Below are 20,792 nucleotides of genomic sequence, written 5' to 3'. Positions count from 1 at the left end.
CCAATGGGATTGCAAGTCTATGTGACGTGAGTTGCATGTGGTATTTTCTCTTATATTGATACTGTTAAATCGAAATATGTTGATTGTAAAATGTGAAATCTTTTTGTTAACTCAAACATTACATATAGGAACAAACCACTCTTTAAAGGTATACATAATTGAACATATCACTTAACCAGGAACTTAGTCCTTCATATTTTGGTTGAAAAAACTTAACCGCTAAAGCATCCAAAAAATTTCCTTGGTACGACTCCACGGCTACGAAACTTTGAAGCTGTCTCCTCTAGTTCAAGAATTTCTTCCCCTTTTTGAGCCTCAACAATTGCCCTTTTCTCTTCAGCATACTGATGGATTTCAGCTATTTCATTTTTCATTTTTTCAACATACTCAACCTTCTTTCTTTCCAATTTGTCCTGTTTAAGTAACAAATAAGTGAAATAACTAATCTATCCATAATGAAATATAAACAAAAGTAGTAATCAGAAAAATTGATATATCTGATTAAAAATTAAGATCACATACATCAACTTTTTCGATATTATTTTTATTTATATTTTATTTCAAAATACTAATCTTTTAAAAGAAAAACAGTCTCATTGATGCATTAAATAAGTTCCAACCCCTCAGTGGCTACTTATGACAACTATTTACATGCATAAATCCATGAGTTAATCACCTCAAATTTCTTGAGTTGTGCTTCTATAGATGCTTTCCTGCTTTCTTCCCACAATACAACAGCAGATTGTTTCTTGTATGCCCTGTGTGAAAGTTTCAACTTTCATCAAGCTTAGTTTTCAAAATGGATAGGGAAATTGAAAATTTTATCTAAATGGGTATGTTATGCAAGTGAAGTATGCATTAATTTTAAACTAGTTTCAATTTTTCAAGGTCCATTCCACACTTCAAAGTCATGCAAATGCCAAAGAAATTTCATATGAAATAAAACGATGTTTTAGAAAACAAAATTACTCAACAATTAACTTACTTGTAACAATTCTTAATGGCAAAGTTTTGTAATTATAGTCAAATAGCTTCAAACTAGTATACACGTCAAAATTGTACACCAACGTTTTCTTGCTAAACACGTTTCTAATGAATTTGCAGAAAAAAGAAAAAAGATATAATGAACTTGCAGAAAATCTAAGATAGATAAGTGATTTATATTTCCTAATTAAAAAAACATAAACTATCGAGATTTAAATATTGGCAAAAAAATAAATCATATTTTGTGGTCCACACACACATATAAGCAATTTCTTACTAAAATAATAGGATAATAGGATGCCTGATAAATGAGTGAAGATAAATTCATTCTTAAAAGTATCAAATTGAAACATGAAGGGTGTGTATTTATAAGAACAGTAAGATAGTCATAGATTTAATTTAATAGATTATGTTATATGATGGTCACTTGCCTGTTTTCTGCTTTTGTCTTTTCACTTTCTTCCCATGCTTTAATTAAAGCCAATCTTTTCTCTGTTACAATTCTTGTAAGCCCAGCATCTGATGAAATCATGAAATAAAATGAAAAATTAAATAAAAATTACCTATCTATTATGCATACAAAAAAAAATTATACTAAAATTTTAGAAAATGACCTCTACCAGTTGAGTCCCTAGTAGTATCTTTTTTATCATCATGCTCCCCTGTTTCCTTACTATCAGCATGATCTACAACTTCTGTATGAAAAAACATGATGGGTTGAATAAATAAATAAATGAAAGTACTATATATAGACTATACAAATTCATTCTTGCCTATATGAATGAAAATAATAAAATCAACCAATATTGTTTTAAATAATAAATTGTACAAAAAATTTCATATCTTTAAGTACTGACCACACCTTAAATCATTAAATATAAAATACTCAAAAGTGTAAAACTCAAATAGGATAGAATTAAGAGACGAATAAAGATAAAATATGTCTTTAATCACGTTGTTAAGTATTAGATATGTAAAATTTGGTTAGAAGAGTGAGATAACTACTCGGATCAAGTGAAGAAGCGACGAGTTCATTAGATTCATGGTTGATAGTGTTTAGAGTATTTGGTTTCTCTGACTCATTTTCCTGAATAGTGAAATTCTCTTCAGGAACAGAGTCGAGAGACTCTGGTTCGGTTTTGTTGATGTTGGAATCTTCTTCTCCCATGATTTTTTCTGTTTTCTTCAAAAGTTGGTTGATAATAGCAAAGAAAGATAGCTAATTGGTTTATGACAAGGGTTAATGAATATTATGATTGTATTAAACTTTGAATATATAGCAACTAAGCAAAGAGCAAAAATGGTACTAATTAAGTAGAAGAAAATGTTCCTTGTTGGAATTTGGAAATAACTAGGTGGTGATGTTAAGTAACTTGACAGGGTGGCTTTTGTTTGACAAACGTAGGGGAATAGGGAAGTTTCATGTTAGGCCCCAAAACAAATACATCACAGTCTCCTTCTTGTATTTTTTAGTAGTTACGACCTATGTCCTATGATATATGAAATGTATTTCTAAATTTCCCTTGTTTTTCTATAGCTGTTAATTTCATTTACTACATTTTTTTAATTCTATTGTTAACATTCTCAATTCTCATTTTTGTTTATGTATTCTTGATGTTTCAGTAGTTTAATGTACATACACCTACATTGCTAAACAATTTTTTACTCTCATAAGCATGGAGTAATACATCAAAATATTGAATTTTTAATGTACATCATAATGTCCCTATTAATATTTGTGTCAACCTTTTGTCAATTTTAGAGATTTAAGCTTATGAACATGAAGTGTGTATTTTTTATTGAGGACTATGAACATCATAAGATTCAAGTATAATTATGACACAACACAAGAGTTTCTCCGGAATTGAATTAAATCATAATGCAAGTTTTCTTAAACAAGCAACCATGAATTATACATCAATTCCCATTTGGCGTTGTTGTTTCTTTGACTAATCGTTACTCAAGCTATTCCAATTGGTGATTTATTCTTTTGAGCAATTTTCGTATTAGTTCTTTTCTATTCTGAAATGTATATATGTAGTGTGAAAAAATATAATATTTAATCACTATCCAGGCTTCTGTCACCATATTTGACACTTAACCTCACACATTAAGATTTACAATTTTTTTTCGATCCATCCATTGATTGGTATCACACGTGTTCTTCTATCAATCACTATATAGGTAGCGATTTCATTATATTATCTTCTTAACCGACCAACAGTTTTAGAGTGTTGGGCCCCAAAAGGCCCATAAGGTCATGACCAAAAACATTTAGCTGAAGGCCCAATATGTTGATAAAAAAAAAAAGAAAGAAAGTGAAAGCCCTATATAATTTCGTACAGAATAATCTATTAGCTACCAGTTTAACCGAAACATGGTACAAACGCCCCTGGTATTCCACTATCTTGTCTCATTAATTAATAGTCTCGTACATAGTAACATAGGCATATAAACATCATGTTCCACATCTTTACTAATAATATTACATTTAGTTTCACACCTTTATCTTAGAAGTAAGATAAGATGGATGTGTTCATTCCGGAAGATTATGTTAGAAAGCGAAGGCTTGAGAAAAAACTTGCTTCTTCCACAAAAGGGTCACATTCACATTGGAATTTAATTAGCAGCAATGAGAGGATTAATGACAACAAAGACACTTCCTTCACTCATCATCATCAACTAGACCAAGACACCAATGTTTTCTTCACCGATAAGAATCATCTTTTTATTTTTTTATCGGCTTAATTAATTTCGACCTCGCTTCTTCAAGTTTTGCTTTACATTGTTGGAGTATGACATTAGTTTGATTATATAGATTATGCTTTTCTTAATTAACCTGTATGAATTAGTTAATTAATTTTGAACAAGTTTGTACCTTTTTTTTGTTTGTTTTTATAGATTGAACATTTGTACTAACAATATATGTGTCTTTTTTTTTAATGAAAACAACATAAATTAATTTTCTTGTTGCATTTATAAACACCCCCTACTTAGCAAGTTTAGCATTTTATCTAAAATTTAGAACTCATAGTTTTAAGTTTCTTAATCTAGAGAGAATAAGAAGAAAAGAGGGTAATTGTTATACGTTAACGATATAAAATAATTTTACACTATTTACGGATGTTAATCAATTATTTTATTATTTAAGAATATATTGTAAGTGTTTTTTTTTAAACTATCTAATTTTTATTGCACGTTGGAGTAAAATTAATTTACAATATAAATTCTTTTAATTTATGAAAAGAAGAAAGTGCAATGATTATATATTATAAGTGTAAATTAATTTTACACCATCAATAAATGTGAACCAATCAATTTTACCATTTATGGATCTATTATAACGACTTTAAAAAATAACTCCCTCAGTTTTTGTTGGACGCAGTGAATAATGTTATTAAAAATAAGAAATCCACGAGACATTTCTTCTAAGAGGGAGAAATGGGCCTGCATTTCATCTATAAGAGTAGCCCGTGTAAAGGGCTTCCAAGGAAAATTTTATCTGTACCTAGTTTTTCAGTCACTTAATTATTTTTTATTCAAAAAAATAGTAATGTGTTTTGAAAAACTTAAAGTTTTGAGTATGTAAACAAATTATGTTTCAATTTAAGTTTTTCAATATATATTTTTCAAAATTTTGACATGGGCTGATGATTTGGCCCTTTTTTGTATGCCGTGATATTATTATTTTTTTAACAAGGATTAATAGTGTAAAAGGTCGCAATATTTTTTTTTAATTAAAAATGAAAAGAAAACAAAAAAAGACAAAATTATATGACAAAAAAGAGAACAAACTTTAAAATAGTTATACAATATTAACCAGTATTTTAAAAACTAAATTAACATTGAACACCTCACTTTTAAATTTATACTGCTTTAAATAGTTCGAATTAAGAGAAAATTATAATTTGAACTGTTCAAATAATCTAAATGTAAACCATTTCAATTTCAATTCAACCAAATTTTAAAATATTGTGCAAAATATGTATATTTTTTAATCTTGTTTCTAAAAGAAATTCCATGCATGTCCAAGGGGAAAGATACAAAATATTAATTTGAAACTTCATCTCTTCCTATGAGCCAAAAGCTATAGCTAATATGTGCTTTAGATTTGTGGTTCAATTCTAAAATTCCAAACTCAACATTCTTGCTGTTCATTGTCCATTTCGTATACTTCTGAAACATAGTTATTCACATACTTATGAAATAAAAATGAAATAAAAATGGAATTTTGATTGATGTATTTCACACCTAACAAAAATAATAGAGAACATAGTTTGTATTTAAAGAAAAATGAATAAATAAAATTGTCTTTGAAGTCGTAAGCTTCACAAAATTAGTTACTTAATTTTGCAATTTGACAAGTATATTGATTTTTAAAATAGTAAAATGTCAATTGAAATAATTAATTTATAAAATTTTATCGATAAAAATTATAATATAACATATTTATTAAATATGTGACGCTATAATTTGATATCACAACATAAAATAATTTGTCTAGCTTATAACATTAAAGTTTTTCATAGACCAATTTTTTATCTGCAATTATTATATGTATAATTATAATTATTGATAAATTTTTATTTAAGATGATCAAATTTTATAAATAAATTAATCTTTAATAATAAATCAATAATTTAAAATAACGTAAATATATCATGTATTCAATTAATATATCATATTATAATATATAATGATTTATGAAGAAAAACTTTGATAAATATTTTACAATTTCTAAAATATTATAATTTGTAAATTTTATAGATTAATTTATGGAAGAGTGAATTGGTTATTTACTACCAATAAAGAATAAAAATAAAAAGAGAGCATAGGCAGCGTAGGGTCTCTTTCGTCACGCGAGAGCTTTACACTTTTGGGTGTATAACACGTGATCTTTATTTTTCGGCTCTTTTTTCTTTCCTTTTTCTTTTTTCTTTTATCATTTCTTTTTCCTTGCTTCTCTTTTTGACACTGGAGTTGCTCGATTTTTTTTCATTAATTAAGGTGATTTTCGTTCGTTTCTGTGTTTCTATTATAATGCTTGAGAAACAAATGTGAGAGGAATCTATTTGATACTTCAATACCTAATCTTTTCTCTGCTACAAATTTATTAAAATTATAAAATAACCTTTTTATTATTTTATTTATGAGTTTTTTAAAAACAGAAAAATTTGGGATATTAATTTTTTGTTAAATTAAAAGAATCGAAACAACTTTTATCGAAATTATTGAAATGAGAAGATAAGTGCATGGAAGCTTACAACTTACAACTCCAACATGTGTTTTTTTTATAAAACAATTTATGAAGTAATACTTTGATAAATATTTTACAATTTCTAAAATATTATAATTTGTAAATTTTATAGATTAATTTATGGAAGAGTGAATTGGTTATTTACTACCAATAAAGAATAAAAATAAAAAGAGAGCATAGGCAGCGTAGGGTCTCTTTCGTCACGCGAGAGCTTTACACTTTTGGGTGTATAACACGTGATCTTTATTTTTCGGCTCTTTTTTCTTTCCTTTTTCTTTTTTCTTTTATCATTTCTTTTTCCTTGCTTCTCTTTTTGACACTGGAGTTGCTCGATTTTTTTTCATTAATTAAGGTGATTTTCGTTCGTTTCTGTGTTTCTATTATAATGCTTGAGAAACAAATGTGAGAGGAATCTATTTGATACTTCAATACCTAATCTTTTCTCTGCTACAAATTTATTAAAATTATAAAATAACCTTTTTATTATTTTATTTATGAGTTTTTTAAAAACAGAAAAATTTGGGATATTAATTTTTTGTTAAATTAAAAGAATCGAAACAACTTTTATCGAAATTATTGAAATGAGAAGATAAGTGCATGGAAGCTTACAACTTACAACTCCAACATGTGTTTTTTTTATAAAACAATTAATTATATTTTCTACAATTTTGAATATTTATTAATTTTAAATTTTTATAATACGTCCTTTTTCCAAAATTTTCATTTATTTGAAAATTCAAAATATATCTTAGGTTCCGAATATTTTATTTTTGAAAATATTCAAAATTTCAAATTTTTATAAAAATAAATATTCATAATAAATTTATATTCTAAAATATTTTAAATAACAAAAAATCAAGAATACTGATTTTTTAACTTCAAAAGTTCAGAAGAATTTATAATTGATTTGTCAAAAAAATTAATGTCGGCCTCTGACGCAAATATAGATTCTACAACTATAAAATTTAATATATTTTTTAAATTGTAATAAAATATCGAAGGTAGTGTAGGATAATCGACACTATTATGTTAATTTTTAAAGATTTTTAATGTAAAAAGTTTACAATTTTATTTTATTTTTATTTTTAAAATATCCAGAATATATTTTTTTATTGAATATTATTTTTATAAATGAAGTAGAAGATAAACTTGAAATTTAATATAAACATAAAAGTATAGTATTTAAATATTGAGGTGAGTAATAAATTTATTCAAAATATAATATCAATAATTTGTCATGGACCTTGTAGAGTCCATGGGAGATCCAATAATGAATTTGGATTTGATATTTTTCTGTATCACACAATTACTGTTGAATCACAAATAAACAGTTTATTTAAAGATAATCTTATTATGGTGTATTATAAATTAAAAGATATCAAATTAATTCTCGATGCTTCCTTCTGTTGTCTCTCGTGTTTATGTTTTTATACACACAACTTCATCATTCCAGTGTGTTAAATTTCAACTGAAAAGAAATAAAGTTGATGCTAATTATTTTTCTTTCTATAAACTATATTATTCATATTCCATAGCTTCATTGATCCATACCACATTGTAGTCACGCTACTGAATGAGAAAAAGTGAGATTTACTATATCTAAAGTTCTAAAAAAAAAACATATTCACGAGAGTATTAACTATAGTAAATCAAATAATTTTAGATATGCCATTACCCTGCCATTAGGTTAATAATAACTAAATTAATTTTATTGTAGTTCCATAGGCAACGCTTAAGAAGAAGATTTTGGAACAAAAAAAAAAAGGAATAAATTAAGAGGTTTAGAAGGTGAGTTTTAAAATATTTATTTTTATTTATAATTAAAATTTCTCAACTAAAAAATTGTATCGGAAGATTTAGACAAATACATTAAATAATTTTTATATTGTTATAATACTCTACAAGTTAAAAAGATCATAATCATATGCATTTTCTTATTGATTTCTATAAAATTATTCTCTTAAAAAATAAAAAAAATTATCTATATATATTTCTGCTTTCTTTAAAGTCGTTTTCCCCCTCCCTTGCAAATTTAAAGAGAGCCTTAAAAAAAATTAGAATTCTTGAGGTGGAAGGAAAGGATCCCAAAAATAGTGAATAATTCCTGAATGGATGAACCTTGGATTATGACAAAACCAAAGTCACACATGTCATAAAAGAATTTGGTTGTGTATATATTTATATTCTTCTGACAGCAAAGAGTTTGATTTTAAAACTAGGTATAGCAGCTAGTACTACTACTAGTAACATTTTGTTTTCTGATGTTCACTTTGATAATGATTGTTGAGCCTACTTCATAAATCATTAAAATCACAAGTCAAGTGCGTTAGGGTGAATATACCTTCCGTGACATGATGTATATTGGACATGAGAGTCATAAAAAAAAAAGAGAACATACATGGACATTAATTTTAGGTGGACAAAATTAACTATGAGGTATTAACACGACATAATTGATTTTTTTAAATTAATTTCAAGGTCTTTGTTTTTGTCCAAATTAGTTGACATGTCGAATTAGTTCCTACATAGTAATGCAGTTTGGTGCAAACCACAAAATCATGTATCCTAATATCAATAGTAACTAATTATAAACCTAAAAAAGTTTGTTTCCATTTTAATTTGATGGTGAGGATTAGAACTCCACGAGATAGAGGTATATTATCTCTGTCTCCATTCTTATATTATTTTTAGGAGATTTTTATATGTATTTTTGTAGATGATTTTTTATTTATTTATGACTCTAATATAAAATCGTTTATACGGAGATTCTCAAATTCAGATGCAAATTAACACCCCAAATTAAAAATCTGCATTAGAGAACAAAAACAATAATGAGACATGGGAAGTTAACATCATGTTAACTATAGAATCAACATCATCATTATAGTTTGCAATATTATCTTGTGTCCAACACCTAAAGTTCTTTTTATTGCCAAACACACATTATAATGCAATGTGTGACTATCAATCTATTATTGAACACAATTAGACAATTAGACATTGACAATATCATCAATATGTGTAATATATACTTAAATGTTGTGTGATTTTGAGGAGGAAAATCTAACTCCATCAAAGACGGAGATGGAAGTCTAAATTCTAACTCGACGAAATTGAGACATATAATTTATTTATAGAGTTAGGAGTGAGAGAAGTAAAATTGATTTTAAAATTTCTTAAACACTGTATTTTTTATTGTCATTTAATTTGGAGATTATGCTTAATTTGCTGAAAATCCCAAGATATAATCTAGTAATTTTGCTACCTTGCAATTTTTTTTCTCTTTAATTTTATATGTTCAATGAATAGGTGCTATGATTTTTCTTTTAAGAGAATAGTACTAAAACAACAATGCCCATAAAATAGCAAAAAGTAACCTGCACTCTATTCGTAAGAAAATGTGTAATATCAGTAATTTGATCTTAAAAGAATAGAAAGAGCGGAATTGAAAATAAGAGCACAAGACATTTGATAATGAAGTTCGATCCGTCAATGTTGTTTACGAATTCAATTACAGAGATTTATAATGTAACATTAATTATTATTTTTTAATTGTATCATATAATTAATATCACATGTATCACTTTTAATTTAATACTTTTACTTAGATCAATAAATTCCAATTTTGCACACAAAAACAGTGTGGAAGTAGGTAAACTCAGAGCTGGCGATCGCATGTGTTTGATGGGGAACACAGCAAGAATTATTATGTTTGTGGAGAAACAAATGCTGGCACAAAAACTGCTCACACATGGAATTGTTTGTGTTAGATGAAGAGACACACTTGAACTTCATTTATAACAAATTGAATTATTGAAAATAGATAAAGTTAAATTAAATATAGAAGGTATTTTAAAAATACTATCATTACATAAACTTGTTGATATTTATTAGTATTTAATTTTAATTAATAATGCGCTAATTTTACTAAAGAGACATTTATTGCAAGATAGGAAGTACTTGAGACACAAATGTGGTTTCTTTTCACATGTTTGAGTAATTGACAGGTTGTGTCTGATTTACACATGTAAAGATAAATGGATGGACTCTCACTTTGGTCCCCATGTTTGTGCAGTTGAGCTGAGACATTTAAAAGTGCAATTTGGTTCTCAATTGTGACTTCAATAGACCACAAAATGCCACAGCATTTACCAACAATTGGGAATTAATACATATATATGTAATTTTTTTTTAAAATTAAAATATTGATAATGTAAGATACATTGAAAATTGAGTTATGTTCTGGTATGATGTCTGTCTAGTAGTGACTGCAGATGTACGCTATGAAATGAAATTGGTCCAAAATAGAGTTTAGTGAATTGAATCAAGTACTAGTTATTAACATCACTGCACATCACATTACCAGCTTTCAAGCTAAGTCAATTCAAAGTGCAAATGAAAGCAACTCTTACCTCACCTCTTTATAAGTTTCACTATTATTAGTCTATTGATTGGTCTTTACTTTATGAGCTGTACCTTCCTTTTCAGTGGTATAGCAAAAAAAAAAAAAAAAAGGGGGGTGTAGTATCATTTAAAATTTATCTAAGAAAAAATTAATAATGCAAATCTTCAATAAATATAAATGACAATTGTTTGGTTAAAAAAACTAAAGGAAGTGTATATACTAGTAGTATTGTTTAAGCATATATTATACCTTTTCATGCTAGTTGAGTGCGATTTCCCATTTATTCTACAATCAAACTAAAAAACATAAAGTTGGAAATAAATACACCAAAATTACACACATTAGTAGGTCCTGTTTATTCAAGGAATGATGATAACCATGTAAAGGAATCCTATATAAGCTAAGAGTACTACCTAGTCATTAAAATTAGAATCTTTGTTATCATTGATAAATTAGAATCTTTGTTATCATTGATAAGTTATGTCTATGTATTTGCATGATGGATTCTCAATGGATAATTGCATCACTAGTGTCTAGTAAAAAGGATTAAGATACTCTGAAATATACATTATATTTTATATTGAATTTAATTTACTTTTAGATAAAAAAAATTGATTCATTTTTGCACTCATCCATGCCATAATGCATTATAGGAGTACCTTAGTATGTCATTTTGTCATGTTTTAATTCTACTTTCCATGACATGGTTAGATGATTTGTCTACTTTATATGGGGAGCTCATTAATTTTTTCGTTATTTCTTATTTTTTCTCTTCCCAAACGTTTTAGGATTATAAAAATAAAAATGGAGCAAAATAGATAACCCATAACTTTACTTTCAAGGCCAAAATAAATTTTATTTTCCCATAGATTACTTTACGTCTTGTATTCTAGGTTATTTTTTTATTATTATTATCATTATTATTATTATTATTATTATTATTAATCTTTTTTAAGTGGACATTTTTTTTTTCAAATTTCAGCATGAATCAAACTTACATATTCTACAACATGTTTGTATATTTTATTTTGAATTTAAATACCACGCTTCGTTAATGTACATTTTACATTGATAATCAATTAGATTTAGTTACACATCAAATATCAGCATAATTTTTTTTTATAATCTTTTATATTGTGGATTGACATATTCTGATTGATTGGAGATATCAAATAATTTTACACTAACACCGGTTAATATTCTTACATCTTATTTATTTCTAAAAATCTATACAATCAAGCACATTATTATTTATTTATTTATTTGTATTTTTGTTGAAACCATGGTTTTTTTTTTTAACCGCACGCTAAGCTTTTGAAATTTGGATCCACACATACTCATCAACTACGGAGGGAAATTATTCTTCTTCTTCATTATCTTTAATTAAGAAAATTAAATAAATTTAAGAAAAAAGAAGAAACCGACATTAAATGAATAAAACAAATGGTTAGAATATTAATTGGCTTTCTATATCAAACGAGAAGTAGATACGTTATTGTCCGGTTGTTACTTGAAAAAGCAAATTTCACCAAATTATTTATTTAATGTAGTTAGTTATAATTATTTTTTCGTTTTTAAATTTTAATTTAATTAATAAATATTAACATTATTAAATTGAATATTTTATTTACATTAAATAAATATTCTATTATTATTTTAAATGACAAATAATTTAAAATAAAATATCAAATCAGAAATTTAAAATTAGACTAGGACAAATGAATCTCTCTATTTAAAAAAAAAAGGAAAGCTTCCATTTCAATATATATTTTCACACAAGTGATGCATGTACTTTTTAAGGATCGATGTGTCACTTGTTTCTTGAATGCCGTTGTTGAAAACAGAGACAAAAACAGAGAATTAAGGTAACAATATCAAAACATAAGATCTGTTTGGTTCCGAGTTTCGAAACTCGTTAACAACTTGACTCGGTGCTCCAACTCATTGTGTTCTTACACGCTACGTTACTCTCTTTTTCTATTTCACCTTGAAGCCAACGAGTTGAACTTGAACCACCGAGTTCAACGGTTTTTTTCCCCTCTACATTGAATTGTTAATAACCGGAACGGTTCTTTCTAGTTGTTTGGGAACGCTAAAATTAATTGAGAGCTTATTTGAAACGTGAGTTTTGGATCAGTTAGGGAGGTTTTTGTGATGTGAGTGAAGAAGATGTTTCGTTCTGCAAAATGGAGGAGTGAGAAAAACAGAATTAAAATTGTTTTCAAGCTTCACTTCAATGCCACTCAGGTAGATATAGATTCACATGATTTCTATACATTTCCTTTACTTTCATATTTATCTGATATTATTTTGCATATAACTTAACCAAATATAGTTATATTGAAGGATGAAAACATGTTCATATTTTTTTTTTTCAATTAAACTATAAAGTGAAAAAAATAACATTTAGTTGCACATTGTATATTTCAATTTTGTGGAAAATGAAGGTGGATTTTGCAATGGAGTGTGAATTATGATCATGATCTTTTAATTAAATGAACATAAGATGAGAAATTGTGTGTTGGTGATGTAATTTCAGGTGTTACAATCAGGGGTAGATGCATTGGTGTTGTCAATAGTTCCTGGAGATATTGGAAGACCAACTAAGAGATTAGAGAAAGCTACGGTTCAAGATGGAAATTGTAGGTGGGAAAATCCGGTATACGAAACAGTCAAGTTTATTCAGGATCCTAAGACTGGGAAAATCAGTGACAAAATATATAATTTTTTGCTTTCCACGGTATAAATTTTCTCTCTTCATAAGTAATTGTTAACAAGTTCATGTTAGAACAACAACCTAAGTCAAGTTTATTCTATTATGATTAAAATTTATGGTTACAAATTACAACAACTTGTGTGTAAATACTACGGTCCAGTTGAGCGACTTCCCTACTTACGAGTCATAGCCAACAGTTTAATTTTGTTCTAGTTATGTAATTTAAGGGTTCTATGTTGCAGGGGTTATCGAAAGCTAGCTATATTGGAGAGGTTTCTATAAACTTTTCTGATTATGTAGATGCCACAAAGCCTTCTCATGTATCTCTTCCCATCAGAACTTCTCATTGTGATGCTGTTTTACATGTTAGTATTTGCTCTCTCATTTTCTGATTATTTTTGGTCTAGATGTAAAGTTGCTTGAAATTTCAGGAAAACCTAATCAAAATTTTGAGTAAAGCATAAGTCAAAGCAATGTTGATGTCATATTGTGATTGAATTTGATTTGTTGCATAATAAACAGATATCTATCCAGAAGCTGCAAGAAAATAGTGATCAAAGGTACTACAAAGGGAATTGCATTGTTTTTTAATTTTTTAATTTCAGGTTATACAAGATTGGACTATCCATGACTTTGAGTGTTTTATGATAGTTTTTTTGGTGTTCAATAACATTTGCAGAGAGGAAGAAGAATGTGAAGTTGCCAAACTAAAATTGGATGATAGGAGCTTAAGGAACCAATTAAGCAATGGAGATACAGATGAAAGCACTAAAAGTTATTTTTCTGAAGTAAGCATTTTACTCATTCAGGCTAAAAAATCTTGTGACTTCTTTCGATGTATTTTTTTCGCACATTTTTATTTTTCTGAAAGATGAAGGAGTTGTTTTCGGTTGGTATATAAGATACTATCATGCTTTTATTGATTTAAATTTTGGTTGGTATATATTCAACTACCATGTCCTTAATTAGTACATAATCTATCCATTTCCTATGTTTAACAGGATGTATCTACCAAAGCAATTATCAATAGGACGTCTAGCGGATCCGACATTACACTATCGAGTTCCGATGACAGCTCCGGAGTTGAGACTCCGCGCGAAATTGGACTGAGAAAAACAAACATAAAACTCACCACCAACCAGTTTATTCCAGCTATGCATCATGCTGCAGAGCCTGCTGTCAATGACTCAACATCAGTGCATGATTTACATCCGAGATCACAATGGGAATTGTCATCTAGCTCAGAGATTGGGTTAAGTACGGGTGATTCGAAAAATCCTTCTCATAATGCACTTTCGATGGAAAGATCCCAACAAGAAGCGTCCCATTTGGAGATTGAGAGACTGAAGGCTGAACTTGCTGCTCTGGCTAGGCAGATGAATGTCTCAGACATTGAACTACAGACCCTTAGGAAGCAAATTGTAAAGGAAAGCAAAAGAGGGCAGGATCTCACCAAGGAAATCATTATCTTGAAAGATGAAAGGGATGCACTCAAGATAGAATGTAACAATATCAGGTTGTTCCACAAGCGCATGGACGATGCCAAAGTTAGAAACAGGTCGCAGTTGGAAAATGGTGATCTCCATGCTTTTGTTGAAGAAATTAGACAAGAATTGAATTATGAGAAAGACACGAATGCAAATCTCCGATTACAGTTAAAAAAGATGCAAGAATCGAATGCTGAATTGGTCCTTGCTGTGCAGGACTTAGAAGAAATGTTGGAGCAGAAAAATAGAGATATGTGTAATGATTCTAATAAACGCGAACTACATAAAATTTCCCAAGAGTTAGGAATGAAGCTCTTAAAATGTGAAACAGAAGATGATGATGAACAGAAAGCATTGGACAAGTTTGTTAAGGAGAACAGCGATGCCAAGGAGACGCATTTGCTTGAGAAAAAAATTATAGACTTGTATGGTGAAATCGAAATGTATAGAAGAGACAAAGAGGAGTTAGAGATGCAGGTGGAGCAGCTTGCATTGGACTATGAGATATTGAAACAGGAAAACCATGGTATTTCTCATAAGCTAGAGCAAAGCCAACTGCAGGAACAGTTAAATATGCAATGTGAGTGTTCATCTCCTCATGCTGCTATGAATGACATTGAAACTCACATTGAGAATCTGGAAAAAGAACTCAAGGAACAGTCACAAGATTTCTCAAATTCTTTAGCTACCATAAAGGAACTAGAAACTCATATCAGAAGATTAGAGGAGGAACTTGAAAAACAAGCACAAGGATTTGAAGCTGATCTAGAAGCAGTGGCATGCGAAAAAGTCGATCAAGAGCAAAGAGCCATCCAAGCTGAGGAAGCTTTGCGAAAGACAAGACTTAAAAATGCTAACACTGCTGAGAGACTTCAAGAGGAATTCCAAAGGCTCTCAATGCAAATGACTTCTACATTTGATGAAAATGAAAAGGCTACTATGAAAGCGTTGACAGAAGCAAGTGAACTGCGCGCGCAGAAAAAACTAGTGGAAGGAATGCTTCATAGAGTTGAAGAAGAGCTTCAATCAACTAAAGTCGATTACGAGGAAAAGTTGAACGATCTTTCCAACCAAATCGATACAATGACAGTTCAGATACGGCAGATGTTGGTGGAAATTGAAGACAAGTCTAAGAAGCTCGAAAATCAGACGAAGCTTGGGGAACAAGTTAATAGTGATTTCTCTGAGAAGATCGATATGCTACAAGCCGATAATGAAAAGCTTAAAGTGGAGATTTTGCACTTAAGTGAACAAGTAGAAGGAAAAGAAATTTTAAGATCTGACTTGGAACTTATGAAGAAATCAGTTGAGGAATCTGAAAGACAGTTACATAGAGGAACTGTGGAAAGAAATGAATTTATGAGTACAATTGCATTATTGAAGAAGGAAATGGAGGATTCGCTTAATGAGCTAAATAAAATGAGAAATCTCAAGGATGAAAAGGAAGAAGAGGCTACAATCTTGAAGTCAGAGTTGGAAGCTATTAGAGCTCAATGCAGTGATTTGAAACAGTCACTTTTTGAGGATGAGGCTGAGAAAGAAAAACTAAGAAAACAAATTTCTCAGTTAAAGAGTGAAATAAAGAAGAAAGGTGATGCATTAACCGGAATTGAGAAGAGGTTCAGGGATAGTAATGGACGCACACAACTTTCTGATGGAACTAAAACCATTCCAATCAACAAAAGAAATTCTTCTAGTCCTCAGAATTCCAAAGAAATGGCAAGTCTGAGAGAGAAAATAAAAATGCTTGAGGTAATTTTTCTATATGAAGAAGAGATATTTCATTTGAGGAAAATTCTTGATAGCCAAAATTTATTTCTCTTTTAATATTTCAAAACAGTCTAATATAAAAGGATTGTTTCTGCAGGGCCTGATAAAGTCAAAGGAAGCTGCATTAGAAACTTCAAAAACTTCATCTATGGAAAAGGAAAAGGAACTCCAAACCAGAATTGTGGAGCTTGAGAACAAAGTGGAGGAATTCAATGAATATGTTAATTTACACAAGGTAAACTCATACTGATATCATTTAGTTCAATGCTAATGAATTACATATCTTCAATAAATTGACACTGACATGTTCTTCAAAATGTAAAGTTGACAGAGAAAGAAACAGGAACATCCATAATTGATACTGCAGACAACAATCTTAGTGAGATATTAACTGAACTGTCGTCATTGAAGGAAAGAAACAAATTGATGGAAAGCGAACTCAAAGAGATGCAAGAGAGATACTCAGAAATGAGTCTCAAATTCGCCGAGGTAGAAGGCGAAAGACAAATGCTTGTTATGATGGTACGAAACCTCAAGAGTAACCACAAGGGCTGAGAGTTCCTCTTGATATATCTTGGAGCCTACAGTATATAGTTGTTTGTTTGCATGTTTAATTTGCAACAGTGGAACACATTTCATAATGAATAAATTAATTAATGTGTTTATATGATGGTAAAATATGTGTATTCTTCCTTCTCCTTGAGTTTTGTTTCCATATTATAAATGTGTCCCCCAATGGGGTACCATTTTCCATTTGTTAACCAGAAAACTTCTGATGAACAATTCCTTACTATTGATCTAATGAAGTCCTTATATCAGTATATACCTGCTACTCTTTACACTTCTCTTCTCTTCATCCTCATCCTCTTCCCTCTAGCTTCGTTCCTTAACACTAGCTAATTCTTCATCATCAATCTATAATTCCATGCGTTTTTGTTTTAATATTTTTTTTGAACAAGTATTAATAACACTCTCTTTTCAATACTCAGTTTAATATTTATTTTTTTGTTTGGTGAAATTTATGTTGGACTCCTACTTTACATTGAATTCATTTCTAAAGCGTGGGATTTATATGAGTTTCACTTAATAACAAAGGTGAGAGTTAGAAAGATAGTGTTCCTAGCACTACTCTATTTCTATTTTATGTTCTTGTTTATTTGGGTTTAATTGCAAGTTGTAGCAATAGATTATCATTTGAGCTTAGATTATTGCTTACTTAACCTTGCCAAATTCGAACATGGATCATTGTTTATTATAGATCAATATTTTAAAATATTTAAAATTTCAACGACCTCATCCGTTGCCTTTTAGAAACAGATATCGCTATTGAAAAAAAATAGTGAGTTAAATGATATGGTTCCATAAAAACAAAAGAGAAGAAACATGTATTACGTATTGAATTAACATCAATTAAATCAACTTTTTATTTATAAAAACGAAGAGGGTCCTAGACTATTATTTTTAACAAGAGTTGTCGTTATCGATAAAATTGACGATGATTATAATATTTATGTCAATACTAACAATAAATATATTATATTTAGAAAGTAACATTTGTTATTCAATTTATTGTATGTTTGATATGAGTGTAAAATAGGAGAGAAGCTCTGGAGAGAGAAATTATAGAGAAATAACCTATTTCTCTTGTTTGATGTAGCAAAGAAACATGTAAAAGAGTGATTAAAAGAAATTGCATGGACGCTACACAAAGATTACAAGTATTTGTCAAAAAAAAAAAACCTTAATTGCAGTTTTAGTCCTTCTATTTTAGTTGAATCGCGAAAGTAGTCCTTCTATTTTATTTCTCCCCAGTTTTGGTCCCTCAAATATAATTTTGATACAAAACTTGATGAAATTTCAGTTTTTTTGTATTTATTTAAGTCACACCAGGCTTCAAGATCTTATTTGCAACAATTGTACGTGAAATCTATAATCATAAATGGTGTAGTACATCTTTAAAAAATGAAATTTCCTCAAATTTTGGACCAAAATTAGAGAGAAACAAAATTGAGAGATTACTTTCACGATACAGCTAAAATAGGAGAACCAAAACTGCAATTAAGCTAAAAAAACAAAGAACAGTTGATTATCAATAAATTAATATAATATTTTAAAGTAAAAGTTAGTTACAATTTACAAAATTAGTTACAGTAACTAAAAAGTTAGTTATTTTTATTTGAATGCAGTGTAGCCTTTATAGCACAAAAAGTGAACCCACAGCAAGATGTAGTGTTAGCAACCAAAGCTTAGTAGAAGAAGAAATAAAAATACATAAGAAAAAGTTTGAATCGACAGTACTGAATTGTAGCATTAATAGTGAAAACACCGTGGGAAACAGAGAAGATCTAAGAAGAGCATGGAAAGAGAAAGGAATAAGCAGAGAAATGTAGATTTAAATGAATACAATTCATAATTCATAATGTATTTTTTATTTTAATTTTAATTTTGATTTTACCTCTCTCGAAATCGGTAAAGCGGGGAGCAAGTTTATTAAAGAAGAGCTTAAGATGGATTACGTGTATGACTACATGTTCCATTTGCTAAATGAATATGCAAAGCTTCTGAAGTTTGAATCAATTTATTGAGATTAGAGTTATTATGGGGAACATACTCAATTTGTTGCTTCAATGTGGCCTCGCAAATGTGACAATGCCAACCAATAGTATTAAAAATAAGGGAGGAAATTAGATCTACAAGTTTCAAAATTTTAATCAATAAATTATATATTGAAAAATTTATTGAAATTTTTAAGTGCAAATAAATGGATTCCAAGAGGTAAATGGATTACATTGAGTCATGGAAATGTGTGGCAAATAATATTCGTTGTCGTATTCATTAATAAAAATCACTTCTATAGATTTATGAAGAGGCGAAATATTTTTTATTTTAGGTGATCATGGTGAGAAATGGATTACAGAGTTAGTTTTATAGATTTAAAAATTTAAAACAAACTTTAAAAAATAAAATTTTTTGTAATTACAAGATAATAACATAAAAATCAAGTCTTTAAAATGTAAATGAAAAATTTATTATATATATATATATATATATATATATATATATATATATAACTTCTCTATAAGTCTTAATAAATAAATAAATATTATTAGAAGAGATAAATATAAATATTTTTATATAGCATAAAGTCTTCCTTTTAACTTAAAAGGATAAATCTTATCGTTCTAAATGTTATTGAGAAAAAAATAAATAAATAGATATCTACAATACACTATAAGAATTCTCAACGATACCAAAAATATAATTTTGTTCTTCATAAATTTAATCTTTGCAAAAATTTTAGGATCACAATTGTAACTTACTCTAACTTTCTTCACATAACCCAACTTCTTCAAATAACTCAACTTCTACAAATTTATGTCATTTTAAAATATTTATGGTTTACATACTGCAACACTTCAACATTTCTGCAAGGCAAAAAGAAGTAAATCGCAAATAGAACACCATAAAAAAGGGATTGCCACAATCTGTGATACAAGTCTGGTAAAGGTTTATCACTTCATCCTTTAAACTTATTCTAATTTTCAATTCTTCCTTCTATGAGTGTTGTTTCCTATAATTGCAACTAAACTTCTCTTTCGTTCAATTTCAATGGTCCTGGAGCGCATTTCTCAGGATTGGACTCTGCCAACGCGCGCCTGGGGCGCGCGACGCGCACCAGCAACCATAAAAACGCAGATTTTTAATGTTTTAGGGATCTTTTTGACTCTTGGGAACTTGGGAGACTTGGGCCTAGCATAGAAACTCAAAGACGACCGTTTCTAACGTCATTGAAGCAGTTTTATCAAGAATCATCCATGAATCATTCTTGTAATTCTTCTTTAATCCTTATCTTTTGTATCTCTGTCATGAGTAACTAAACCCTATTTGTTAGGGATGAGTGTAACCAGATGAAACCCTTATTTTTCTGATTTGATTTCTAGTTATATGAATGAGTTTATTGAATTGTTTTTCTCATCTCTGTGCTTAATGCTTTTTATTGTTTGATCAACATTAAAATGTTCTACGATTTGTATTTTGAAACGGAAGTGGACTTTACAAATGTTTGAGATGAGAAATTCATGAATTTGTAGTCTAGGGATAGATGCAGGTCATGAAACCAATTAAATTAGTTGCAAAGCAATAATTTACAAGAGAATTTCTATACGGTAATGC

General features: G+C 28.8%; 2 protein-coding genes and 1 long non-coding RNA gene across 5 annotated transcripts; 1 reads left to right on the top strand and 2 right to left on the bottom strand.

The window, feature by feature from the left end:
* Positions 1-77: 77 nt before the first annotated feature.
* LOC101500291 (remorin-like) lies at positions 78-2,434 on the bottom strand. Of its 2 annotated transcripts, none has more exons than XM_004511532.4 (5): positions 1,990-2,434; positions 1,605-1,679; positions 1,416-1,503; positions 677-758; positions 78-413 (listed from the first exon to the last, which is right to left on the bottom strand). In XM_004511532.4, exons 1-5 carry the CDS (start codon positions 2,150-2,152, stop codon positions 213-215), a joined length of 609 nt encoding a protein of 202 aa, XP_004511589.1. In that variant the 5' UTR covers positions 2,153-2,434; the 3' UTR covers positions 78-212. The 2 variants fall into 2 exon arrangements, with proteins under 2 accessions (XP_004511589.1, XP_004511588.1); XM_004511531.4 differs by having other exon boundaries at positions 1,599-1,679; positions 1,990-2,431.
* A 9,982-nt stretch (positions 2,435-12,416) lies between these two features.
* On the top strand, positions 12,417-17,442 carry LOC101499947 (uncharacterized). The gene is made up of 8 exons (XM_004511530.4): positions 12,417-12,893; positions 13,186-13,386; positions 13,605-13,727; positions 13,885-13,922; positions 14,042-14,150; positions 14,364-16,601; positions 16,717-16,854; positions 16,944-17,442. Exons 1-8 carry the CDS (start codon positions 12,816-12,818, stop codon positions 17,172-17,174), a joined length of 3,156 nt encoding a protein of 1,051 aa, XP_004511587.3. The 5' UTR covers positions 12,417-12,815; the 3' UTR covers positions 17,175-17,442.
* Positions 13,709-19,496, bottom strand: LOC113788067 (uncharacterized). Of its 2 annotated transcripts, none has more exons than XR_003474555.2 (3): positions 19,408-19,496; positions 19,075-19,309; positions 13,709-13,799 (listed from the first exon to the last, which is right to left on the bottom strand). It is a non-coding gene; the product is annotated as an uncharacterized lncRNA (long non-coding RNA). The 2 variants fall into 2 exon arrangements; XR_012161631.1 differs by lacking the exon at positions 13,709-13,799 and adding an exon at positions 17,444-17,534.
* Between the last annotated feature and the right edge of the window lie 1,296 nt (positions 19,497-20,792).

This window comes from Cicer arietinum, chromosome 8 (assembly GCF_000331145.2).
Source record: "Cicer arietinum cultivar CDC Frontier isolate Library 1 chromosome 8, Cicar.CDCFrontier_v2.0, whole genome shotgun sequence".
Taxonomy (NCBI): Eukaryota; Viridiplantae; Streptophyta; class Magnoliopsida; order Fabales; family Fabaceae; genus Cicer; species Cicer arietinum.
Note: the sequence above shows the minus strand (reverse complement) of the source record. Positions and strands in the feature narration are given on the sequence as shown.

Coding starts and splice junctions, on each gene's coding strand:
- LOC101499947 (XM_004511530.4), top strand. CDS start 12,816: ATGTTTCGTTCTGCAAAATGGAGGAGTGAGAAAAACAGAATTAAAATT. Junction 13,728..13,884: donor ATTGTGATGCTGTTTTACAT/GTTAGTATTTGC, acceptor CATAATAAACAG/ATATCTATCCAGAAGCTGCA. Junction 14,151..14,363: donor CTAAAAGTTATTTTTCTGAA/GTAAGCATTTTA, acceptor TATGTTTAACAG/GATGTATCTACCAAAGCAAT.
- LOC101500291 (XM_004511531.4), bottom strand. CDS start 2,152: ATGGGAGAAGAAGATTCCAACATCAACAAAACCGAACCAGAGTCTCTC. Junction 1,680..1,989: donor CGCTTCTTCACTTGATCCGA/GTAGTTATCTCA, acceptor TTTTTCATACAG/AAGTTGTAGATCATGCTGAT. Junction 414..676: donor CACAACTCAAGAAATTTGAG/GTGATTAACTCA, acceptor TTACTTAAACAG/GACAAATTGGAAAGAAAGAA.